At 36.6% G+C, this 12,934-nt stretch overlaps 1 protein-coding gene across 1 annotated transcript in view; it reads right to left on the bottom strand.

Moving 5' to 3' along the window:
- Window positions 1-12,934, bottom strand: part of LOC127845997 (dipeptidyl aminopeptidase-like protein 6) — a 62,884-nt gene that overhangs the window by 32,925 nt on the left and 17,025 nt on the right. The window contains exons 2-3 of the mRNA XM_052377177.1: window positions 1,813-1,927; window positions 297-392 (exon numbers count right to left, since the gene is read on the bottom strand). Of these exons, the coding sequence (XP_052233137.1) occupies window positions 297-392; window positions 1,813-1,927 (211 nt within the window). The remainder of the gene's footprint in view (window positions 1-296; window positions 393-1,812; window positions 1,928-12,934) is intronic.

Consider the following 12,934-nt stretch of genomic DNA (forward strand, 5'->3'; position numbering starts at 1 on the left):
CGCTGTTTGCTTACAGGAATTTCTGTAAAAAATATTCTAAATATAAAAATAAATATACTAGACATCCCTAATTTTGGAAATAAATTGATCCAATTTAGAAATATGGGAGAGTCCACTAGGCATAAATGGGTTAATTCACGGTAAACAACAAATTCCCAAACAGTTAGGCAGCAAATAATGCACTAGAAAAAACACATACAATTAAAACGAACACTAAAAATGGGAGTTTCGTGAGAGGACATATCTAAATCATGGCGCCCCGCAAGACATTTTCAATTTAAAAGATGCAATCATACCTTTAAGCATAATAGGATTGAACGTTTTTGGTTCGTAATCGCCTTTGATGAATCCTCTAAAGTCTAGCTTCTTCTTTACGATCTCATCCACTGTCTCTGTAAACAGTTAACTGACATTTACAACGGAGTTGATCAGTGCATCGAATAATATTATATTAGCTGTAAAATGTATGCAGAATAACTGATTTACCCCATCCTCATGCACGCATTATTGTAATAATAATTCTTTGTTTAATGTCGGTGTATTGAACAACGACGACCTACATCAAAAACGCGCAAGCAATACCGTCATTTTGCTTATGCCATCCGCACAAGCTAAACTGGATTTTCGTAAAGAAGGCTCTTCATTTAAACGAAAAATGCAATACACGCGGACAGTATCGTTTCTGATTTGCCAGGGCGGACTGCACAGGCTAATCTGGGACGACACTTTACGCACATGCATTAAGTCCTCTTTTCACGGAGCGATGCTCAACTGTCAATGTGTGCAAAGGCGCTTGGCTTTTGTCCTTACCAATTGAACAGAAAGGTACACGAATTACTGTTGATAGCGTTGATATCAGATTTGCTATTGATAGGCTGTCTTTACGTGCCCTTATGCAACCGTGTTCGATATTCACCAATCAATTCTTAGACTTGTCTTAGACTTAAGAATAAGAATACAGAACATTCGTTTAATAAAAATATTGAAGAGGTGCTTCAATGTTGAGTAATACTTGGAATTTATCACCTCTTACAGCACATAAGTTGTTATGGACATTGTGTATTTCAGATAGGAACCGTTGGTAGCCTGTTCATATGGACATTGTGTATTTCAGATAGGAACCGTTGGTAGCCTGTTCATATGGACATTGTGTATTTCAGATAGGAACCGTTGGTAGCCTGTTCATATGGACATTGTATATTTCAGATAGGAACCATTGGTAGCCTGTTCATATGGACATTGTGTATTTCAGATAGGAACCGTTGGTAGCCTGTTCATATGGACATTGTGTATTTCAGATAGGAACCATTGGTAGCCTGTTCATATGGACATTGTGTATTTCAGATAGGAACCATTGGTAGCCTGTTCATAACCGAAGTGAGAATGTTCTTCGGGTGCTAAGTATCTTGTTGTTGTTGTTTTTTAAGTGAAAGAAAGGGTTGGTGAATACGAGTCCGTATCCAGTCGAGGATAGTATAGAAACGACATTCACTTTTTTTTTATTATATTGATATATTAGCCCATGTATGCCTATTGGACTCTCCCATCCTTCTAAATTGGATCATTTTATTTCCAAAATTAGGGATATCTAGTATATTTATTTCTATATTTAGAATATTTCTTGCAGAAATTTCTTTACGCAAACAACGCAGACCCTGATGAGACGCCGCATCATGCGGCGTCTTATCTGGGTCTCCGCTGTTTGCCAATGCCTTTTTTTCTAGACGCTAGGCATTAATGGGTTAATAGGTTGTATTTTACTTAATACCAATCATCCTTTCTCGGTGTGACCATAATGGTTGAAGTACTTACTCGGTGTAACGAGTATGGTTGCAGTAACTATCAAGGCTATGACGGTCAAGATGACCAGCAGTGCAATAATGATGCCTCGCCAGTTCTTCTTCTCTTGGGTTGTTCCCACCAGTTCCTAAAAATAGATAAAATACAAGTTTAATTTTTAGTCCATTAGAATATAAAATACATAACAAATAATCATATCAGTGATTTTGTGCATGATAAGCATTCACTCATCACTATTATAATAAACCAATTCGTATGAGTCGCTTTCTCGGAAATCTGGGCATAATGCATGTGCGTTAAGTGTCGTCCCAGCTTAGCCTGTGCAATCCGGGGCGACACTTTCCGCTTTTATTATATTTTCGTTTCAAGGAAGTCCCTCCTTACCGAATCAAGTTTAGGCGGAAAGTTTCGTCCCTGATTAGCCTGTGCGGACTGCACAGGCTAATCTGGGTCGACACTTTACGCACATGCATTAAACCCAGTTTTCTCAGAACAGGACTCATATAAATATCAAAATCTTTGAACGCGACTCATACTGTCTTCAGCATCCACTTCAGTGACATACTTCTTATCGTCAACATTGCTCTAATAAACACAATTCTCGTCATGATGGTCATCATTATTGTCATCGTCTTTAGAAATGTACTCGTATATGCATTATTGCTGTTATCATAACAAACAATCTGAATCATTTATAACATTTTCATAATCGTCATGGTCGCCGTCGTTGTCTTTCTGGTGTTTCTCATCAGCATCCCTGTCTTTTGCGGAGTGGATACCATTTAACCTATTTATGCCTAGTGGATTCTCCCATCCTTTTAAATTGGATCCAACATTTATGCGGCGTATCATCTGGGTCTGCGCTGTTTGCCAAGGCTTTTTTTCTAGACGCTAGGCATAAATGGGTTAATTAATGTCTTAACTGTCGCTGGAAGCAATAGAGCTTCCATTCCAATGTAATATTATTAAATTACACAAGACTTTTTTTAAAAGATAAAACAAAATTGACTTAATGTTTTTTAGGGAGTAAAAACAGGATATCCATATATTTTATAATCTAGCTTAGTTATGTTTACGATTTATTAAGATGAACATTTAATTTAAGGTATTTCTGTTATAATTGAAACCACAGTTTTTGTCTGGCGCAAACAAAATTGGAACTTGCATATAGCAGGAGTCGGCGTTTTGTGTGTATCAGCCGTTCCCTTACTACAAATGTCAGGGTCACAACTAGATGTGAAAGGTCATATTTAAGAATGTGTGGAAAATCGTACCGCATTCACACGCGTCTCGTTTTGTTCTATTGATTATTATGCTATCTTTATATTAGACTAGAAATGGCGCGGCAGAGGCCGACGCGTATCACTACGCCGCATGTTTGTTAGTAAAATGTGTGAAAATCTCTGACATGGCACCACCCCGACCCCCATACCTTTTGACCCAGGGGTCAGATCAAAATTCCAAATAGAGTTCCGTCGCACATATGCTCATAGCTACCATGTGTTTAAGTTTCGAGGTTCTAGTGCAAATAGTGTAGGAGGAGATAGTGGCAGGACGGACGGACGGACGAACAGACGGCGGTGATAACCACATAATCCCCACGCTTTTCGATTCAAAATCGTGTACAACAAATTGTAATAATTTCCTTTCCTAAAAAAAGAAGATTGTACTTTACATGTCCTATTTGTACTTCCTATATGCAAGTACTGGGCAAAAGCAGTGTGTAATACTAAACAAGTGGATGCATCTTCCTTTAACCACTATAACTGAGTGACAATTACGAATACCGATCCGTACCATTTCATCGATTATGCATCGTTATCAATAACATAGGCATTTTGGCTTACGGTCAGGAAAATGTTTACTGGATATAGACATTATCACAGCAATATTTACCATGTTTTTACTAACAATCTTTAATATGGCACCGCGAGGATAAATGTTTGCGACACATAATCAATACATTTCTGTCGTGAATTTCTCGGCGGAGAATATCTCCATCACTTGCTGGCTGAGGTTTCATGTGCATAAACACTGCGGCTAAACGATATATTAGGATCACTGTTAACTTAAATGAATCTTTATCATGAAATAAGATGTAAATTGGGACAACCAAAGCGTTGCTTGTACTGAAAACGAAGCACGACGATCTTTGTTTATAGGCAAAAGCTTACTTGCTGTACATAAAGGTATTTTGATGATAAAACATGAAGATGAAATGTTGCTAATCTTTTAAGCAGTTGAACCGGTTGTTCCGAAAATTAATCTTCAAATCGTTTTGTTATTTTGTAATTCTTTAATATCTTGGCATTTATACTTGACATATTTACATTTGAAATTCAACACGTAGATATCTTGACATCAATTATTGATGCGAAATATTAAGTATTGCTTTCAAGTTGATAATACTTAATTTATATTTGGACATAAACTGGAAAGTCAGCTAAAGATGTATTTATAACCAGGTCGCTAATCTTATACAGTGTTTGTTCTTGTATTCCCACTTGACACAAGGCAAACTCTCATCTGCTATTCCAATAAGAAAATCAAGCACAGATGGTGAGTGTCGGTTCAGCAGTACATGAGTTATTAATGCAATCACGGATCGGAGATAAATTCTATATTAACAAGATTTTTCTAGTGTTTGGGTTCGCTAGCCATTGTGACGTTATCAATATTCCATAACTGGAACTCCGATTTGTATGTTTATACCAGATTGTAATCAGGTCTTAGTAGGTCATAGTTATGGTGTATATTAGGAAGTGTGTAGAGAGTACCGTAATCAAATATGATACTCATCTAGTAACGATATTATTCGTGAAACATGTTGGGCCATTGAACTAAAATCTATATTAACAACTAAGCAAGAAGTGTGTTATTGCATTAAATGCTTTAAATTGATAAATGTTAACATTGGATCTAAAAATTCCAGTTAAAATCAAGAATACAATTAAAGAAAGACAAGAGGGCCTGAAAGGCCCAAAGTCGCTCACCCGAGACAAAAAGAAATGACCTGTTTTTTGCAGCCCAAGATAGCAATGGAACAAATTTTCTAACCAAATTCCATGAAGAATGAACAACAAATGGCCCCCTGGCGGCCATGTTTTTCAACAGACCTGAACCATTTTTGAACTCGTCCAAGATATCATTGGGACAAATTTTCTGACCAAGTTTTATGAAAATCCGAAAATAAATGTGGCAGCTACAGTGTTAACAAGGCAAATATTCATGACGCACAACGGAAGACAGTCAAATGACAAAAGGTGATCACAAAAGTTCACCATGAGCAAAAAATATTATGCTCATAAAGATTGTCACCATGTTTGAAGATAATATTATTAAAACTAATTGAGTAAACTAAATCAAGATATGATAACAACATTTGCACTCAGCAAGTGTCATTCAGATTGAACTAAAAATGTGACTAAAAGTATTCACAATGTTTCACTATAAACAACTGTAGACATACAAAAAAACAACATGAGAGCCTTGTTTATAAACAATAATGAACTATTTTCAGACTCACCATGCAATTATATTTCCAATTAAAAAATTAATAAATCCGTTTTAAAACACAAATCTTTGATAATGTGGGTTATTGTATTAAACAATAAAACCCAGTTTATTTTATCAGAAATGTGGACCCTTCAAGGGAGAGCATCTTGAGCATACTAGTATGTTGATGAATAGAGTTCTCTCAAATTCCTGAGTAAGAGTTTCTGCCCATTCTATAAATTATATAAAGTTCTGAGATTACTTCCTTTCTGGCATTGGATTCCAAGGATTTAACCTACAGAAAAAAATCGAAATTAAAAAATCTACATTAATTTGCAGAGATATTTCTTAGTTATATAACAAAAGCATCACACAATGTCTGGAAGAGGTAAACCAGCAGGAAGGAAGAGGAAAGCTTAGACAAAACTGCCAGAAAATCAGGAAACTAGAGTGTTCACAAGCCTTTTTACTATATAAATATATGGAAAATGACCCCCCCCCCCTGGCGGCCACGTTTTTTTACCGATCCAAACCATTTTCAAACTCAACCGTCATATCTAGAAAACACATGTTCTGACCAAATTTCATGAAGATTGGACCAAAAATGTGACTTCTAGAGTGTTCACATGTTTTCACAATATACATATAGAGAAAACTGCCCCGCCCCCTGGCGGCCATGTTTTTTCACCGATCTGGACCATTTTCAAACTTATCCGAGATATCAATGAAACCAATGTTTTGACCAAGTTTCATAATGATTGGGCAAAAATTGTGACTTCTAGAGTGTTCACAAGGTTTCTATAAAGCCATATAAGGAATACTGGCGGCCATGTGTTTCAATGGACCGGAACCATTTTTGAACTCGACCAACATATCATTTAAACAAACATTTTGACAAAGTTACATGAAGATCGGGCATCAAATGTAACTTCTACAGTGTTCACAAGGTTTTTCTTTTTTTTACCTAGTGACCTAGTTTTTAACCCAGCATGACCCAGTTTCGAACTCAGTTGAGGTATCAATGAGACAAATGTTCTGACCAAGTTTCATGAAGATCAAACGATAAATGTGGCCTCTAGAGTGTTAACAAGGCAAAATGTTGACGACGCACGACGGACGACGGACAAAAGGCGATCACAAAAGCTTACAATGAGCACGTAACTAGGGTCATATCTAACTCAGTTTGGACACCCGTTACTAGGGTCGTATCTAACTCAGTTTGGACATCTTGTAACTAGGGTCATATCTAACTCAGTTTGAACATCCCGTAACTTTAGTAATATCTAATTCAGTTTGGACACCCGTAACTAGGGTCGTATCTAACTCAGTTTGAACATCCCGTAACTAGGGTCATATCTTACTCAGTTTGAACATCCCGTAACTAGGGTAATATCTAACTCAGTTTGGACACCGGTCACTAGGGTCGTATCTAAATCAGTTTGGACATCCCGTAACTAGGGTCATATCTAACTCAGTTTGGACACCCGTAACTAGGGTAATATCTAACTCAGTTTGAACACCCGTAACTAGGGTCGTATCTTACTCAGTTTGGACATCCCGTAACTAGGGTCATATCTAACTCAGTTTGGACACCCGTAACTAGGGTCGTATCTAACTCAGTTTGGACACCCGTAACTAGGATCGTATCTAACTCAGTTTAGACACCGGTAACTAGGGTCGTATCTAACTCAGTTTTGACACCCGTAACTAGGGTCATATCTAACTCAGTTTGGACATCTCGTAAGTAAGGCCACATTTAACACAACCACGTGCATTCTTTACACTATTTACAGTATTATGCGTAAAGGTAGGCAACTGTTAAAGTTTAAGAATAATTCATTTCGTATATACATGTGTTGTATCGTATATTAGATACCAGCTAGATTGGTTTCGTGCCTGACATCAGTTTTATTTACAAATGCTCAAACAGCCTGAATCTGTTGGAAATATATTTGAGCCTCGATCTGAGAAAATTGGGCTTAATGCATGTGCGTACAATGTCGTCCCAGATTAGCATGTGCAGCCGCACAGGTTAATCAGGGACGACACTTTCCGCTTTTATGGTATTTTTAGTTTCAATGAAGTCCCTCCTTACCGAAAATCAAGTTTAAGCGGAAAGTGTCGTCCCTGATTAGCCTGTGCGGACTGCACAGGCTAATCTGGGACGACACTTTACGCATATGCATTTTGCCCAATTTTTACAGAACACGACTTATGTGGTCTCGTTCTTTTTGAACATACATACGACATTATATTGTCAAGTTATATATAGAGTCGCGTGCAAAATGAATATATCCATGGCATTATACAGTAACGTGCTAGTAACATGTGTTACATGACAGAATACCGTCACGTGCTACAAACACATATCGATGTCAGAATACTGCCACGTGCGTTTTGAATATACCTATGGTACAATAGTATCACTTAATAGTATTACATAACATAATACAGTAAGTCCTATACGAAAGTATAAGTACCAAAACACGGTTACGTTCTATTTCCATTACCCAATTATATTGTTTTGGTGCGACTTTTTAATTGACTTGGTAACACTTTTGGCAATGTTTAAAAGAGAGTCTGGAAATTATTTTAATGACTGGATGTAACATGAGGAGCTGTAAGGCTTCATTATAATAACAAAAATAGAATTTAAAGGGGCCTTTTCACGTTTGGGTAAATTGATAAAATTGAAAAAAGTTGTTTCAGATTCGCAAACTTTCGTTTTAGTTATAATATTTGTGATGAAACAAAAATACTGAACATTTACCATGCGATTAAATGCATCTTTTGACGATTTAAAACCCGAAAATTATAAAGCGTTGCAACGCGAAACGAATTAATAATTTGGAGAGTTCTGATGTTGTCGTTATATTTTGTGAAACTACGAGGATTGCAAATATAAAGTATAAAAGACAACTGCAATTGTATTCGGAAGAATGGCCGAGCGGTCTAATTGGTAGACTTTTTACTCCAGGACCCCACGGATCAGTGGTTCGAGCCCTGCTGAGGTTTACCTTTTATTTTTATTTTTTAAAATGTTATACTTGATTTTCTTGATTTTTTACTGGAACGTTTTGTATCCAATGTTTACATTTATCAATATAAAGCATTTAATGACAAACTTCAAAACATGCCAAAATCTGTGAAAAGGCCCCTTTAAAACTTAATCAAAGGAAAAAGACACTGTCTCTAGTAGAATAAAAGCCTATCAAGTTAACAACATGGTCATCTGGGCTTATAGGCCATAGCGTTCATAGAATTTTCGATATATGCGATCCATGTGTCATATCATGCTTAATTAAAATCGGGTAAATTCCATACTATTAATTTGTTTCGCGTTTGTTTTGCTATCAAATGTAAATTATTATTATTTATAAACGAGTTTGCTTTATTAATTTATTGTTATTCTGCTCACTGATTTACAGTGTTTTTGAACTTGTTTAATTTGTTACAAAATATTGGGACAACTTTATTACGACAAGTTGTAAACAGTTCCCTTTAAAACGCGTAGGCTTCGAAGTCTCGTTTATTGTTGTAATTCTTAAGTAAACAGTTCATCGAGATCTACGAGAGAAAAGGTTGGCGGAATAGACGCATAGCAATTAATGCTAAGTGGTACATGAGCACGATACACGTCGCGGTGTCGTAAAATCTGTAAGAAGATGTTTGTACATGATAGGCAATCAATTGTGTCGCGGTCTGAGAAAACTGGGCATCATGCATGTGCGTAAAGTGTCGTCTAAGATTAGCCTGTGCAGTCCGCACAGGCCAATCAGGGACGACGCTTTCCGCCTAAACTTGATTTACGGTAAGGATGGACTTCCTTGAAACTAAAAATATCATAAAGGCGGCAAGTGTCATTCCAAATTAGCCTGTGCGAACTGCACAGGCTAATCTGGGATGACACTTTACGCACATGTATGAAGCCCAGTTTTCTCAGAACACGACTCAATAGTTTTCGTACGGTGTGTAGGCATACAGAGTGCGTGGACAGAGAATCAAGGAAAAATTCTCAATCAGCGTGCGTATTCAATCGCTATGATTTATAACTGGTTGCTAAGAAACGGAGCCTTGTGGTAACGCTAGAAAATGTGACGTTAACCAATTTATGCCTAGTGGACTCTCCCATCCTTCTAAATTGGATCCATTTATTTCCAAAAATTAGGGATGTCTAGTATATTTATTTCTATATTTAGAATATTACTTACAGAAATTCCTTTAAGCAAACAGTGAAGACCATGATGAGACGCCGCATCATGCGGCGTCTTATCTGGGTCTACGCTGTTTGCAAAGGCCTTTTTTTCTAGACGCTAGGCATAAATGGGTTGAATTCAGAATTGTTCGCACAAATGGTTGCTTTTTTAATTACCAAGCCGTTTCTTTCTATCAACTTAAACGTCATGCCTATGGCTGTATACTAGGTTTTAACAGTGTAATTGAAACGATACTTTTATTTTCTTGAAATACCCATTCCCGGCGAATATGCCTACCATAACGGATAACTGGTATTTCTAATCGTACTACGATTTTCTCTTTCGACAAAGGACCACTTTATTTTTTTCTCACAGATTCAAATGTATTTCCATGTTGTCTTGTTTTTTAAGTAAATACGGTTTTAATTTCGGGACACATTCGTTGTGCGAATATAATGCAACCTCAGTCGCAGAAGGACATCATACATTTTAAAGTCTTTACACAGTTAGATACTATAAGGTTAGCACGCAGTTTATTTAAATTTACACATTCGGTGAAAAACATATTCATCCCTGTTTGCATACGGCACGTAACAAGTTTCTTATGTCTAAACACTATTGTGGTGTTTCGTTTTAACTATTTTTTTGAACGTCGGAACATTTGTTTTCAGCCTCTTCGATAAGACGTTTACTAATGGACCGACAATTGCTAATTCAATAGATTTGCATTTCAAACTGCAGACGGACGTGGAAGATTTTCTGTTAAAACGAGTTGGTGGTCATTGCTAAATGCAGTACCCCTTTTAAAGTGTAATGCCAATGTACATTTATAGTTTATTCATCGGTAGTCTTTGTTATTTATTAATACACATGCTATTTGTATTTAAAATGTGTTATTTCCAATTCACAGGTTTTACTGATAATTTACAAGCATACACAATCATAATTATAAGCATGCCTTTTTAAAGCCCATTCTGTGTACACGTTGTATTTTAATTCCAGACATGTCAATACAAAATCAAGGCTTTCTTAAAGGCTAAACATATATTTTCTAAGAATTAATCAAATAAAGTGGCTCAGCGAGTTAAAGTGATATTATGGGCATCTACCAGTTTATATATTTATATTTGTTAATGCAGCATCAACATACTCAAACAATATCCAGGAAAGAGAAAAATAACCCATTTTATCCCACTTTTACACCGAAATCGGTTGATTAAAGCCCCGTTGATTAAATTTCATCTATAATCAACGGCAAGGCTATAATCAATGGCACGAAATGACGTCATCAACTGCCGAACCGGGACTACTTTTTCCCACGCACCTCGTCACCTGTATTTGCCAAGTGCATCAATAATAAAAACAATCTCAAATGTTTGTCAATCTTAATGACCTTAAAACAAAGGAAAGTAGCAAAAAACGAGTTTTTTGTCATTTATTGTCATTAAAACCTAGTATTAGGTATATTGAACACTATGCAAATAGGTTCTGTTGTTGTTGCTCCCCTTTGAAGAAGTCAGTTCGAGTTGCTCCCCTTTGACCGTAGAAAACAATCGTCTGGACCAAGAAATCCTGTGTTCATTTACAAGCTGTACTCGGATATGCGTCCATCTGATTTTTCTTCAAAGCATCTTTTCTACCTGGCAATACGCACAAATGACACTGCATCCCGGTGATTCTTGCGTCAACAATTGGGTGTCAACAAGTTAGGTCAGATGCTGAGGGCCATGGCAAAAGACGCCGGCTTTCTCAGGCACAAGAGAATAACGAACCACTCAGTGCGCAAATTACTAGTCCAAAAAGATCGAAATGCAAACATTCCACCCACTGAAACCATGGCCATAACAGGGCACAAAAATGTCCAGTCCATAACCAATTATTCCAACATATCTGTTGAACAGCTGCAAAAGTGTTCATTCTTGCTCAGTCCAGTAAATTTAACAATCCAACAGATTCCTCTTGTTCGCCTTCACGCACTGAAACAATGGCCGAAATGCAGCCTAGACAACCACTGTCTACCGTCGAACAAGTTGATCTTGATGTTTGCCCCACCCAGTCACTTCACCAGCAAATGTCTTTCTCTAGTTCGAACAACTTTGCCTCACAATTCTTTGGTGCCACTTTCAACATTTAAAATGTTAATGTATATAATTAGCTTAAATCCAAGTAATCTTTGTTATTTCGTCACGAATAACCACATATTATAACAAAGAAGCAAATATTGTGCACCTCGTGATCGACTCGATAGTTTGATATCGAAAGTGAATTGTGTGTGGTGTTAGGCTACGTTGTAAACAAATGTAGTTCCTTGTATATAACAACTTAATGTCATATTGATATCATAAAACTTAAAGATTTGCAATTCAATATGATTAAAATTGTAATTAATAACGCTCGACACTTTGTTACAGAACGATATTCTGATTAAAAAAAATGATTATTTGATCAGCGGTTATTTTTGGAACGCGGAGTAATACACTGACCTTGGTTACACTACAGTCATTATCAAAGTACGACAAACACTCATGAAAACTTATTTTGTTTAAATAAAAAAAGTTTACTGAATAAAAAGTGGGATAAATAGAATAATAGGTTAGTGTTGATTCTATATCAGGTTTATCATGCTCGGCACGAAAACGAAAAAGCACTCGCCAAGGCTCGTGCTTTTTGTTTTCTAAGCCTCGCATGATAAACCTGATCTATAATCAACACTAACCTATTATTCTCTATTTAATATCAACCGTACTTTCGTTTTGACAACTGACGACAGAAATGATTCGATGTACGATGTGAGTCTAAATGTAGTTTTCATGCAGATTCATACGACACAAAGACCCAATTTTGTTTTTCGGATCATTTCGGCTTAGAGGACTGGGTGAGTCATGCAAATATCGAAAATAATATATATATATTTTTATAAACAGCTGGTAGCAAGATGAGTTGTAGATAATTGGTCAATTACCACATTTTAACTATTTTTTTGACATGTTAATTCTTTTCAGCTCAATTCAACAATGAAAAATGCCCATAATATCACTTTAAACTCATTACTTTTCATTTACGTACGCACAGATGCATACAGGTTAGCGGCATGCATACGATTACTTGTTTTCAAATAGAGCGGTATTAACATGCGAACATTAACAAACTTTAGCATGCTTTTACAATTCCTCCAGGAAAAAGACAATTGTTGTTCAGCCGCAGAACACAAAGTAGCTGCACCGAATGTGTTTAGTCGGAAGTTAAGTGTTACACGTGACTCATGATTTGTTGAAGTTGTTGTTAAACCACACGTATGGAATGTGCGCACGCGATGTTTAACAACACAAGAAATTGTGTGCTAAACATAACAGGCTTGAGCTAAGTTTATCATTATCTGTTATACCCAATTATGCTTAGCGTCTAGAAAAAAAGGACATTGCAAACAGCGTAGACCCAGATGA

Source organism: Dreissena polymorpha, chromosome 9 (assembly GCF_020536995.1).
Source record: "Dreissena polymorpha isolate Duluth1 chromosome 9, UMN_Dpol_1.0, whole genome shotgun sequence".
Taxonomy (NCBI): Eukaryota; Metazoa; Mollusca; class Bivalvia; order Myida; family Dreissenidae; genus Dreissena; species Dreissena polymorpha.